Genomic DNA, 12,060 nt, shown 5'->3' with positions numbered 1-12,060 from the left:
TCTGCTCCCCATTCTGTATTACCAATAACTTTAAAAATATTAAGAGCTTTTAAGCCCTTCTTTTTAACATATTTAAGATGGGGCACAAAAGATAGCTTCCTGTCAAATATAACCCCCAGAAATTTTAGTCTCCTCCACAACTGGAATTGGATTTTTGTCCAAAAACAACTGTGGATCTAAGTGAAGACCTCTTTTCTGGCAGATATGCATACAAACCGTTTTTGCCTTTGAGAATCTAAAGCCATTGACAGTTGCCCATTGATGAAGTTTATTCAAACAAACCTGCAACTTACGTTCAATGATACTCATATTGGACGATCTATAGCAAATCTGAAAATCATCGACATATAACGAGCAATCGACACCAGGTGTTAAACACTGGGTGATGCTGTTAATTTTCACAGAAAATAGAGTTACAGACAGGATACTACCTTGAGGCACACCCATCTCCTGTGGGTGAATGTCGGACAAAGTCGACCCCACCCGGACTTTAAAAGATCTCTCTCTTAAAAACTGAGATATAAAAACTGGAAGTCGACCTCTTAGGCCCATGCCATGGAGGTCGTTTAAAATCCCATACTTCCACGTGGTGTCGTAAGCTTTCTCCAAATCAAAAAACACTGAAACCAAGTGCTGATTATGGATGAAAGCTTCCCTACAAAACGTTTCAAATCTAACAAGATGATCAACCGTGCTACGTCTAGATCTGAACCCACATTGCACGTTAGTGAGCAATTTGTGAGATTCAAGATACCAGACAAGTCTACGATTGATCATGCGTTCCATGGTTTTACAAATGCAACTTGTCAAAGCGATAGGGCGATAACTAGTAGAATTGGTTGGATCCTTACCAGGCTTGGGAATAGGAATGATAATAGCTTTCCTCCAATCAGAAGGAAAGTCACCAGAAATCCAAATGTTATTAAAAACATTCAAAAGAACCATCAAAGATGATTCAGGTAAATGCTTTAATAACTGATAATGAATTTCATCTGGACCTACTGAAGTATCATGGGCTCTACGAAGAGCATCCTGCAATTCCTCCATAGAGAAACGCATGTTGTACACTTCAGCATTTTCAGATGAAAAATTAATGGACTGCTTTTCAGCTTTAGTTCTGACAGATGTAAAAGCATCTGTACTGAAAGCAGAAGATGAGTTATGAGAAAAGTTGTCTGCTAATGCATTAGCAATGTCACGATGAGACGTGACATCCGTATCATTGACAGACAAATGATGAACTGTATTACTGGATTCTTTACCTTTGATTTTACGGATCCTATTCCATACAGATTTTACTGATGTTTGTGAATTTAACTTGGAGACAAAAGTTCTCCAAGATGTTTTCTTACTCTGTCTAATCTCTCTGCGAGCCTTAGCCCTAGCAATACGAAATGCATCCAGGTTGTCTGATGTAGGTTCACGTTTGAACCGCTCAAGCAACCTGTTTCGCTCTTTGAATGCATTTTTGCACGTATCATTAAACCATGGTTTACTGAAACGCTTTGGCACTGCCGAAGTCTTAGGAATAGTTTCATCTGCAATGTCCTTCAAGATGGAAGTGAACAAAGACATGGGATCATCAGCATCAGTAATGGCAAATTGTTGCAGACGAGTGCTGCACAGATGCTGAAACTGACCCCAATTTGCCTTCGCCAACTTCCACCTTTGAACCCTTTCAAGTGATGGTGGTCCATCATTCTCCAAAATAATGGGAAAGTGGTCACTACCACAAAGGTCTGAACCAACTTTCCAGGAGAAATCAAGAAAAAATGATGGACTACAAAGAGTTAAATCTATGGAAGTGAAAGATCCACTTGCAGAATGAAAATATGTACGACTTTTATCATTAAATAAAAGTAAGTCGTTTTTGAGAATTAAGTCTTCCAATTGTTTACCTCTAATATTGATATCCTCGCATCCCCACAAAGTGTGGTGACCATTAAAATCTCCCATAATAATAAAGGGAGTAGGAAGCTGGTTAATGAGATCTTGAAGATCTCTAGAATTAAAATTAAAATGGTTTCGAGGAGGTAAATAAACTGAACACAGAGTTATAGTTTTATGAGCCGTGACCTTTACAGCCACAGCTTGTAAATTTGTAGTTAAAGCTACTATACTCTGAGGAATGTTTTCATTAACAAGAATGGAAACACCCCCAGATGCTCTATTTTCAGTTTCATGAAACTTATGATAGAGGTTAAATCCTCTCATGGTAATATGATCAGTGTCCTTCAAGAACGTTTCCTGAAGACACACTGCAAGAGGATTATGTTTTTGAATTAAAAGACTTAATTCATCAAAATTGGGCCTAAGCCCACGGCAGTTCCACTGAATGACTGAATTAGTCATTAGGGGGAAGTACAGGAGTTATCTTTGGCTTATGAGATCTCTGTGGGTGTGGACGGCCATCTGGCACTATATCCATTTGATCATCCACATCAGCCAAAGCTTCAAATGGATTGTTGGTCGAAACCAACTTTTTTTCAGCTTTCTTCAGTCGTCCTGAAGAAGAATCCTTATGCTGCTTTTTGGTGTCTTTTCTTGACGGAGGCTTACTGGGACCTGGCTCCCCAGGCGATGAGCCTCTTGATGGATTCCTAGAATCCAAAGACACTTGAGTAGATGTTGAAACTTGTTTATGAACAGTGTTTTTTTTGACATCTTTTGGATGAGAAATCTTCTTAAATGTATCCTCACTGTTGGGCCAAGTTAAATCAGTTTGAGTAGCTATACTCGTTGTAGAAACCTTGACAGCCGTGGCATATGATTTACCTAATACCACATTTGTCGAAGACTCTACAAGTTTTCTAGCATCAATGAAAGTCAGGCGCTTTTCTACCTTGACCTGCTGCACCTGTTTTTCCACTTTCCACTTTGGGCACTCTCGCGAGTACGCGAAGTGTTTCCCTTTACAATTGGTACATATCATATCATTCTGACATGTCTTGCTATCATGGTCAAACTGACCACAACGAGCACATGTCAATCTGTTGCGACATGTATTCTGTCCGTGTCCAAACTTTTGACATTTGAAACACCGTAAAGGGTTGGGGATGTAAGGTACAACTGGTATATTCAGGTAACCTGCTTTAACTGAAGATGGAAGTGTAGGCACATTGAATGACAGGATCAAGGTGTTTGTCGGCACAAGTTCATTATTCCGACGAACCTTAATCCGCTTGACTGATGTAACCCCTTGTGAAGAGAGATTTTCGCAAATCTCATCCTCACTAACTCCTTCCAAATCCCGAGATCGAACTACTCCTTTAGATGAATTTAGAGTAGCGTGAGGACTCACAATGATAGAAATGTTGCATATCATTTTAGATTTAAGAAGATTTCTGGAATGACTCTCTGTTGAACATTCAACCAACAATGAGCCATTCCTCAATTTCTTGACAGTTTTGGGCTCTCCAGCCAAGCCTTCGAGCCCTTTCTGAATTGCAAAGGGCGACAGTTTTTTCAAGGCCCCTTCATCGGAAGAACCGATGACGAGAAACCTTGGCCAGGTTTTCAAAGAAATCACTTTGGATTTCTTAACATTCAAAGACTTAGATTCTTCATCAGATGATGAAGAATCTGAAACTTCGGTGTGGACCCTTTTCAGGGTCCCATCAAAAGATTGAGATTGGTTAATATCCATATTAGAAATCAAATGGTTCATCAACCATGCCCCCACCCACCACGGAGTCCAACAAGGGGACATGATGCTGCGGATAACCAGCAGGCACTCATGCCAGGGATACATGGTTGATATACTCAGGCAAGAAAAAATTAATCACCTGATTGACCCTAGCCACCGCACTAAGAGCAACAAATACAAAAGGTAATTAAAACAATGTTTTTTCTTGGCTATATAAACAAAACAAAGGTTGTTTGCTCTAGAGCTTGGCATGACCAGCCGATTAATCAGGTCGGGCCTTCCTGACCACCCGTCTGGCTGAACTCCAGGCCAAAGTGGTGTGTTGCCAGACAACATACCCGCAGATATGCCCCCAACTCAACCACCAGGATCCCATCATCCAGCATTACGGGATGCACCTCACGGCCAACAAGGTGCCCCAAAAGGGGATTTGTGCTGTATTGGCCATTCTCAAAGAGAATGTTACACCCCTGCACCACGGTGAGGTTACAGCACACGCAGGGGCTTAAGCACGAAAATAAGTTGAAATGAAATGCTTGTTTTTGTTATTTTCACTTAAATGTTTGTACCAAATTAAGGTTCAGGCAAGCTGTCCTGGACACACACATCAGCTATCTGGATTGTCTTTTCAGAACAGAGGGTTAGTGGTTTGTGAGAGAGAAGTCAGTGCGATTGCCTTACATGTTGTATGCGGTGCCCATATTAGGTAGGGAATAGGAAGCTAAATATCAGGCCCTCGTCTCACGTAACCGATGTCTGTAGATTAATTGATTGTAGTAAGATACGATCAGTGTTCATTTGAACTTATTTTCGTGCTTATATCCAATTAAGCTTCAAGTACGTTGTCTGCCCAGAACAGTGGGTTAGTTGTTAGTCGGTTAGTGAGAGAGATGAGGTTGTAGTGGCCTTACACCTACCCATTGAGCCCTTGAGAACTCGCTCTGGGTTGGAGACGGTACAGGGCTGCGAACCATGTACCTACCAGTCTTATGTCCGATGGCATAACCATGACACCACCGAGACCGGTCGGTCAGTGTTAAGGTTGGCACGCGTGAGATTTTTAACCATCACATAATGCAATCGTCGGTAATTGTAAGCACCCTTTTTTACGAGTAAATTGTGTAATCGAAATGTAAACGTGTTATTTGTTATGTGTGGTTTCCAAACAAGCATATGTTTAAAGCATATATTAAAAACCAGAGGACAGCTGCAGTTAGAATTGTCTTTCGTTTTATTACTGATTAATTTAGAATAAATCATCATGATTAATTTCCATACAATCGAGCCCTATTCTTCACTATCATTAATATACGGCATCTACGTCACACCTTTCTCAATTTTAAACAGAAACAAACAAAACACAAAAGAACACCCCCCAAAATAACAAAGAAACAAAACAAACATAAAACAAAACAGAAACAGAAAGAAAAGAAAAAATAACAATAAATAAAGAAGCAATTAACCAAACAAACAAACAAAACATAACGGGTCACAGATAATCGTTTGCAGCAAAATCACATGTTTTAACATTGCGATTGTGCTTCTATTTACATCAGTGAACGAAACTTTAACATGGTCTCTCTCTCTCTCTCTCTCTCTCTCTCTCTCTCTCTCTCTCTCTCTCTCTCTCTCTCTCTCTCTCTCTCTCTCTCTCTCTCTCTCTCTCTCTCTCTCTCTATATATATATATATATATATTCATTTTTACAGTTTTATCTATTGATAGTATCTCATAGTTCCCACAAGGAATGGCTTGTGCACTTTTATATTGTATTTTAAATTGCATTTTATTGTATACATAAGGTGAGACTTAAATAAAATATATCCCTGTCTGTCTGGTAATGCGAGAGGGCACCTTTAATTAACGTGAGCCACGTCACACGGAAACGATAGTCGCAGACTTGATGAGAATAATCTCACTGTATTGTGACATCGCCGTAAACAGATCGTAAGTGGCTTAGTAACGTAGGGCAAAACAACATCTTAAAGGGATTGTTTTCAACGTGTAGCTATGCAGAAAAAAGTATGTGTGTTTTGTTTAACGACACCACTTTAGCATAAACAAACTTCTTCTTTCCGAATATATACAATGTATATGGATACAGTGGCGAGACGTAACTCACTGGCAAAGCCATCGCTTGATGCGAGGTCTGTCTAGAATCGATTCCCGTGGCTATTTCTCGACTGCTATATCATATGTCGTGGTATGTGCTACCTGTCTGCGAGATGGTTCATATAAAAGTTTCCTTGCTACTAATTGAACAATTTAGCGGGTTTCCTCTCTAAGACTAGGGGGGGGGGGGTGAGTTTGAGGTGGGCGGAATTTGGAATACGAATTTTGTAGTTGGTCGAAGACCGAAAGGAAAATGAGCAACAAAAATTTAAGTCCTAACAATAAAATTAGTGTGATCGACCGAAAAGGTTTTAAGGTGATTTGAAAAATTTAGACGGGCTGCCAAAATAAACTGCGTCGGACTGTTAACAAAAAAATAAAAATAAAATAAACATAAAATGTTGAACTGCGGCCGAAATATTTTAAGTCCAACTAAACCCAAAACAGGAGGTGCTTGTCCTAAGAGAGGTTGACGCCTACAGAGAGTTGACGACCGGTCCATCAGTCAGTGACGGGATCAGGTGCTTCCTGGCGAGCAAGCCCTGGATGACGATGTTGTAACCGGCGCCGCAGATCGTCTTGACGATTCGGTAGATAGCTGGGCTGTCCATCTGATGTAGAAAAATCACTTGTCTGAAGATCTGCTGGCGCCGTCGCGTCGTTGAACCGTAGGGTGTGCAGCTCGTAGTGAGTCCCATCCAGCAGTGGCTTCCATTTCTGGTTGCTGTAAAAAAAATAAAAATAGAATAAATACAAAAAAAAGAAGAAAAAAAGTTACAAGTGAAAAATAAAAAAGAATTGACTGCTCGGCCGAATATTTATATAAGTTTTAGAAGGACCGAATATTTATATATATATATATTCTTTATTCCTCTTAAAGAGAGTTGTAACAACAAAACAACAGATAAACAGATATACATACAAAGAAATAATTACAGCACAGAGACAAACAAGTATACATATTAGTGATAACTACAGAGAAGAATTAAAAGAAAACGATTTTCAAAATAAACATAATATTAAATGTATTTTACAATTGTACATGCACACAAGGTGTGCCGTTTTGCTGTGCACTGTATCTCAGTTATTAATTAACGTGTTAAAATATGTTTTACTTAATAAATATATGAATTCTACGACAATCTCAACATATGATTTCGTGGTATCTTTATCAAGGTTTAAGGGCGGATTGCAAGATAGTAATTGAGTAATGAACGCCTCGTCTGAAAGATAATGCAATTTCTGTGCTTAGCTCAATTGGACCAATATCTAAGATTGAACACCAAAAAGTCATCTCTGGTTTTAGATAAATACGACAGCTAATTATAACATGTATAAGAAGATCGGAGTAATGTAAATAAAAGGGAACAAAAACCTTGAGATGATCGAATGTAGCGCATATACTTATAACATGATGTGCCTGTTCTTTTAGCAAAGGGTAACGAGAAATATCCCATGCTTTATGTATTTGTAGGTTTGTGGATTTGTAGAAAATGATTAGTATCCGGATTCTTTTCCATTCTGTTTCCTCAAACTCGAAGACACAATTCTTCACTATTCTTTTCCATGTTTGTTTGGGAGGAAATATGGACGTTTTATAGTAGTCATCTAAGTATGGAATTAATTTATATTTGCAAAGGATCCTATGTATGTCTGCTGCAAATCCAACTGGAGAAGAAATGCACATATTTTTTAAACATAATAATCTGCTTGTTATAACCGTATAGGGTAACGTCCATGTAGGTAAGCGAAGGAGATGTCCTAGGAAATATAGTTTATTAGTGTCTATTTTTGCTTCAACTGAAATAGTACCAATTAACTCTAAACATATGTTTGTTCGTGTCCTTTTTGGTAAACCCTGAATACTTTTTATTGCAAATATGAAGGCCCTTTCTAGTGCTAATAACTCGCTTTTGGTAATAGAGTTCCATAGTTCACACCCATAGAGAGCTTTGGATAAGCAAAGAGCATTAACTAATTTTACACTTGTAGCTGGATTTAGGCCGTGTGGGTGACACCCTGATTGCAAAAGTACCATACTTGTAGACTAGATAGTCTTACATGCTTGTAAGGTTCGATCCCAGTTATTTAGATTTTTATTCAAAGTGATGCCAACATGTTTTATAGAATTTGTGATAGATATTTGTTTATTATATAGAAAAAAGGGTGGATCCCCCTTTCTACAGAAATTAATCATTTGACTTTTAAGCGACGAGAATATGAATCGCCATTTTAAGCTATATTGTTCACAGATCAATAGCATATCTTGCATATTGCTTGATGTAGGAGAAATAATAGCTATATCGTTCGCTTGTGTGGAGCAAGATACGTGAACATCAAGTATCATAGTTCCTTTTTTTGATCCGCTTAACTTGCTTAGCAATTCGTTTATGTATAAAACATATAGTTTAGGAGAAAGAATACTACCTTGACATAACCCCCTTTGTTGCCTGAAGTACTGTGAGTATATATTGTTTACAAAAACACAAGATTTGGCATTGCTATATATCCCGTTCAAAATAAGCCAGACTTTAGGAGGGATTCCTATTTCTGATAGTTTATATAGCAAACCTGCATGCCAGACAGTATCGAAGGCTTTTGAACTATCCAGAAATGCGACACAAGTGCCGTCACTGCGTTCTTTATAGTGATTTAATGTTTCTTGTAACACAAAAGAAGCATCGATGCTCAACAGGCCTTTTTGAAATCCACATTGATGATTATTCGGGTAATCAGCCGATGAGACTAGCTGTGGCATTAATGATTCTAAAACTTTCTCAAAAATCTTAAAAACTACAGATAAAAGCGTAATCCCTCTGTATGAATCTGGACTTAATTTGGACATATTATGTCCTTTGTAAATGCATACCAAGATACCGCGATGCCATTCATCAGGAATACATCCATTGTTAACCATTAGTGAAAATAACCTTGATAGGCAGAAGAAGAGATATTCGCCTCCATATTTAATATGTTCATAAAATATTCCATATAGGCCACATGACTTGTTATTTGGAAGCTTGGAGCATATATTGCTAACTAAATTTGGTGACATATCAAAGTTTTCATCCGATCTTAGTGCATCAGCTTTAAATGCCGACACCTTGGCTTCTAAGCTTGATTTAAATTTATCATCAAAATTCGCATCTGTTGGGTCGCTAAACACTTTGCAAAAATGACCAGCCATAGAGTTACAAATATCTCCTGGATGAGTAATAACTTTCGTATCGACCATGAGGGACATTATTGAGCTACTTCTTTTTTTATTACGAAGTGTGGTCCATAAAGTCTTGTGGTCAACATCACAGGCTTCGTCTAGGGAATTATAAAAATCCCTTTCATATTTCAAGTATGCGTTTTGGAGAGTCATACGAAATGCATCTTTTGCTTTTTTGTACAACCTAAAAGTGTCGAATTGCATACCACGTGGTCTACCTTCAGCTAACCACTGACGTCTGCGATACGACATTTCTACATGACATTATTTAACTGCATCAGACCAATATGGCTTCGAATGTTTGTTATATTTTGAACAAGGAATAGTTTCCTTGGCTGCTTGAGTTAATACATTTATTATCTTATTGTAAAATTTAAGAATATCGGATGCTGATGCACTCTTGCTTGGGATATGTATTGGCCATAACATGTGAGAAACGGCGAAAGTATAGTCTTTTAACAGATTATGACGTATTGCCTTTTCCCAAGAACGTTTTTCTGGTGGGATGCTTTGTTCCTCTTTAGAATCATTGACTAACATTGAACACATTACTGGTTTATGATCAGAAAGCAAGAGCTCACAGTCGTCTTTGACTAATGCATTTTGAACATAGGGGATTAAATAATCAGGTACTAGAATGTGATCTATAGCTGAGGAAGGACCTCCAGTATGAGATTCGTAAGTATGAGACGGACCTTTACAAAAAAGTTGAACATTGATTGAAACCAAGTTATGTCTACTAACAAATGCATGGAAGATATCACTTCTTCTGTTTTTAACAAATCGGGTTTTTGGACCCGCTATTTTTACATTAAGATCACCAATAATAATAACAGTTCCTTTTGAACTATAGGCAATGTACAATTCCTCCAACAAATCCAAACATTCAAGATATAAATCATTCGATAAATTAGATGCAGGAAGATAAGCACAAAATACATAGATGGCTGTGGAATCGCTGAGCACAACTTCAATTCCTATAATACGATCACTGTCAATTTCTATTATAGTAGTACATCGACTCAAATGTTTCTTAACAAGTAGAGCTACACCGCCTTTGTTAATAATTCGGTATAATGTGGGGTCTTTTTCTGTAGCACATTTCGTAAATGCAGTGTAATTAGGGTCAATAGTATTGAAGAAGTTACTGTTATATTTTCTTAAATGGTGCTCACTAATTCCACAAACATATACATCATGTTCGTTTAAACATGTAAGTAAATAGGGTGTTCCAGACATAACACCCCGACAGTTCCAACACATAATGTTAATCATCAACCGAGCCATTTTCATTGTTATTGTTAAACTGATTTAAAAACCTTTGCTTGGAGAGCCATGGTTTTACATAGATGCCATAGGGCCAAAAACCTTCACTCTCAATTATGTCTCGGTGTTCGTATAGCACATTAACTTGTGCTGAGGCTGTTTTTCTGTTATCCCTATTGAAAAATCTCAAAAAGGTTAGTTTAACACCATTTTCACTTACATAAAAAAATTCCCTAAGGCCAGCCTCAGTTGACTTTTTGTCAATTCCACCAACATAAAAACGAGCCACTTTGTGTTTTGAAACACCACAGAATACTGACTGTTTAGATAAAGTAGCACCACACTGGTCTGTAGGTGCCCATACACTAATGTTGCTGTTGCCATGAGGACAAGAACCGTTAGATAAGTCACGCTGGGTGTGGTGTGTCACGGTGGGCCGATCACGCCGGATGTGGTGCGTCACGGTGGACCGATCACGCTGGGAGTGATGTGTCGCAGGGGACAAGTCACGCTGGATGTGGTGTGTCCCGGGGGACAAATCTCGATCCGAGTTGTATGTCTCGGAGACCGGCTCATGGACGGGCAAGGCACTAGTGTTTGCGGAGGTGTCGCGTTCGGGTAAATGCAACTCGTGCTCCTGACGGACAGTACCGTTACATGAATTTGTATTGAGGGCTGATTAATCCAGTACAGTTGATTCACTGACGCTATGGGACGCCAGTAACGTGCTACACTCCGTGTGTGTACGCGGTTTGCCATTCATGGCACTCGCGGTTGAATCGCATGTATTGAATGTTTCTGTTGATATGTTACGTGTTATTGCCTCTCGGTAACTTTTCTTCGCCGAAACATTTTTTATTTCTTTTTCCAATAAACACACGCGTTTCCGCATATCAGTTGTTGAGGTTGTTACTGACTTTATTAAATTTGTCATCTCATCCAAATTTTCTTCTATGTCTTTCACTTCTGGTTGCTGTAAAAAAATAAAAAAGAATTGACTGCTCGGCCGAATATTTATATAAGTTTTAGAAGGACCGAATATTTATATAAGTTTTAGAAGGACAGACCAAAATTAAATAAGAGAAATAAGAGAGGATCGGACTATTCAATAATATTAAAAAAAAGTAATTTCGACATAAAATTTTGAACGCAGATCTAAACGTTTAAAGTCCGATCGATATGTCCACGTGAGTGGCCTCGTTAAGGCCGTTTGGGTGCACAGCTTATAGGGACGAGATGGGTTGCATCTCGTCAAGAAAAACCCTAGATTGACAGCCATTAGACGTTGAAGGTGTAGTGCTGTGCTGAAATACAGATCTTGAGATGCCGGATCCGTCTGAACGAGAGAGAGTATCAGACACTGCAAGAACAATTGAGTCTAATTAATGTTACCAAACAATGTGTTGCATTTCGTTTTGGTGGTGTCTATACTAAACAAAAATCGAACAGGTAAAAAGACATACAAAAAACCCTCAGCAATATTACATTAAAGCTATACTCTGTTAAAGTAAGCAATCGTTGTATATGTTGTACGGCATAATATTAAACAGGTTTTAATAATCAGGCATATTTAAACTGCAGTTTGTATCAAGGTATGGTTTTACATATGTGTAGCCAGAAAAATAAAATACTGCCTAAGAACAACTTACTCTTAACATGTCACCAAACAGTGTGTTGTGTTTCTTTTTGGCGGCGTCTATACTAAAATGAAATCGAACAATTAGAAGACATACACGAAATTAGCAATATCGCATTAAAGGTATATTCTGTTAAATCTAAGAATCGCTATATCTGTTGTGTTTGATAACCGTTGTGTAAC

General features: G+C 38.4%; 1 protein-coding gene across 1 annotated transcript; it reads right to left on the bottom strand.

Moving 5' to 3' along the window:
- Window positions 1-2,344: 2,344 nt before the first annotated feature.
- Window positions 2,345-3,646, bottom strand: LOC121392747. Its single transcript, XM_041523840.1, has one exon. It carries the CDS (start codon window positions 3,644-3,646, stop codon window positions 2,345-2,347), a length of 1,302 nt encoding a protein of 433 aa, XP_041379774.1.
- Window positions 3,647-12,060: the final 8,414 nt, after the last annotated feature.

The sequence above is a fragment of the Gigantopelta aegis genome, unplaced genomic scaffold, assembly GCF_016097555.1.
Source record: "Gigantopelta aegis isolate Gae_Host unplaced genomic scaffold, Gae_host_genome ctg4413_pilon_pilon:::debris, whole genome shotgun sequence".
In the NCBI taxonomy this organism is placed as follows: Eukaryota; Metazoa; Mollusca; class Gastropoda; order Neomphalida; family Peltospiridae; genus Gigantopelta; species Gigantopelta aegis.
Note: the sequence above shows the minus strand (reverse complement) of the source record. Positions and strands in the feature narration are given on the sequence as shown.

Coding starts and splice junctions, on each gene's coding strand:
- LOC121392747 (XM_041523840.1), bottom strand. CDS start 3,646: ATGGATATTAACCAATCTCAATCTTTTGATGGGACCCTGAAAAGGGTC.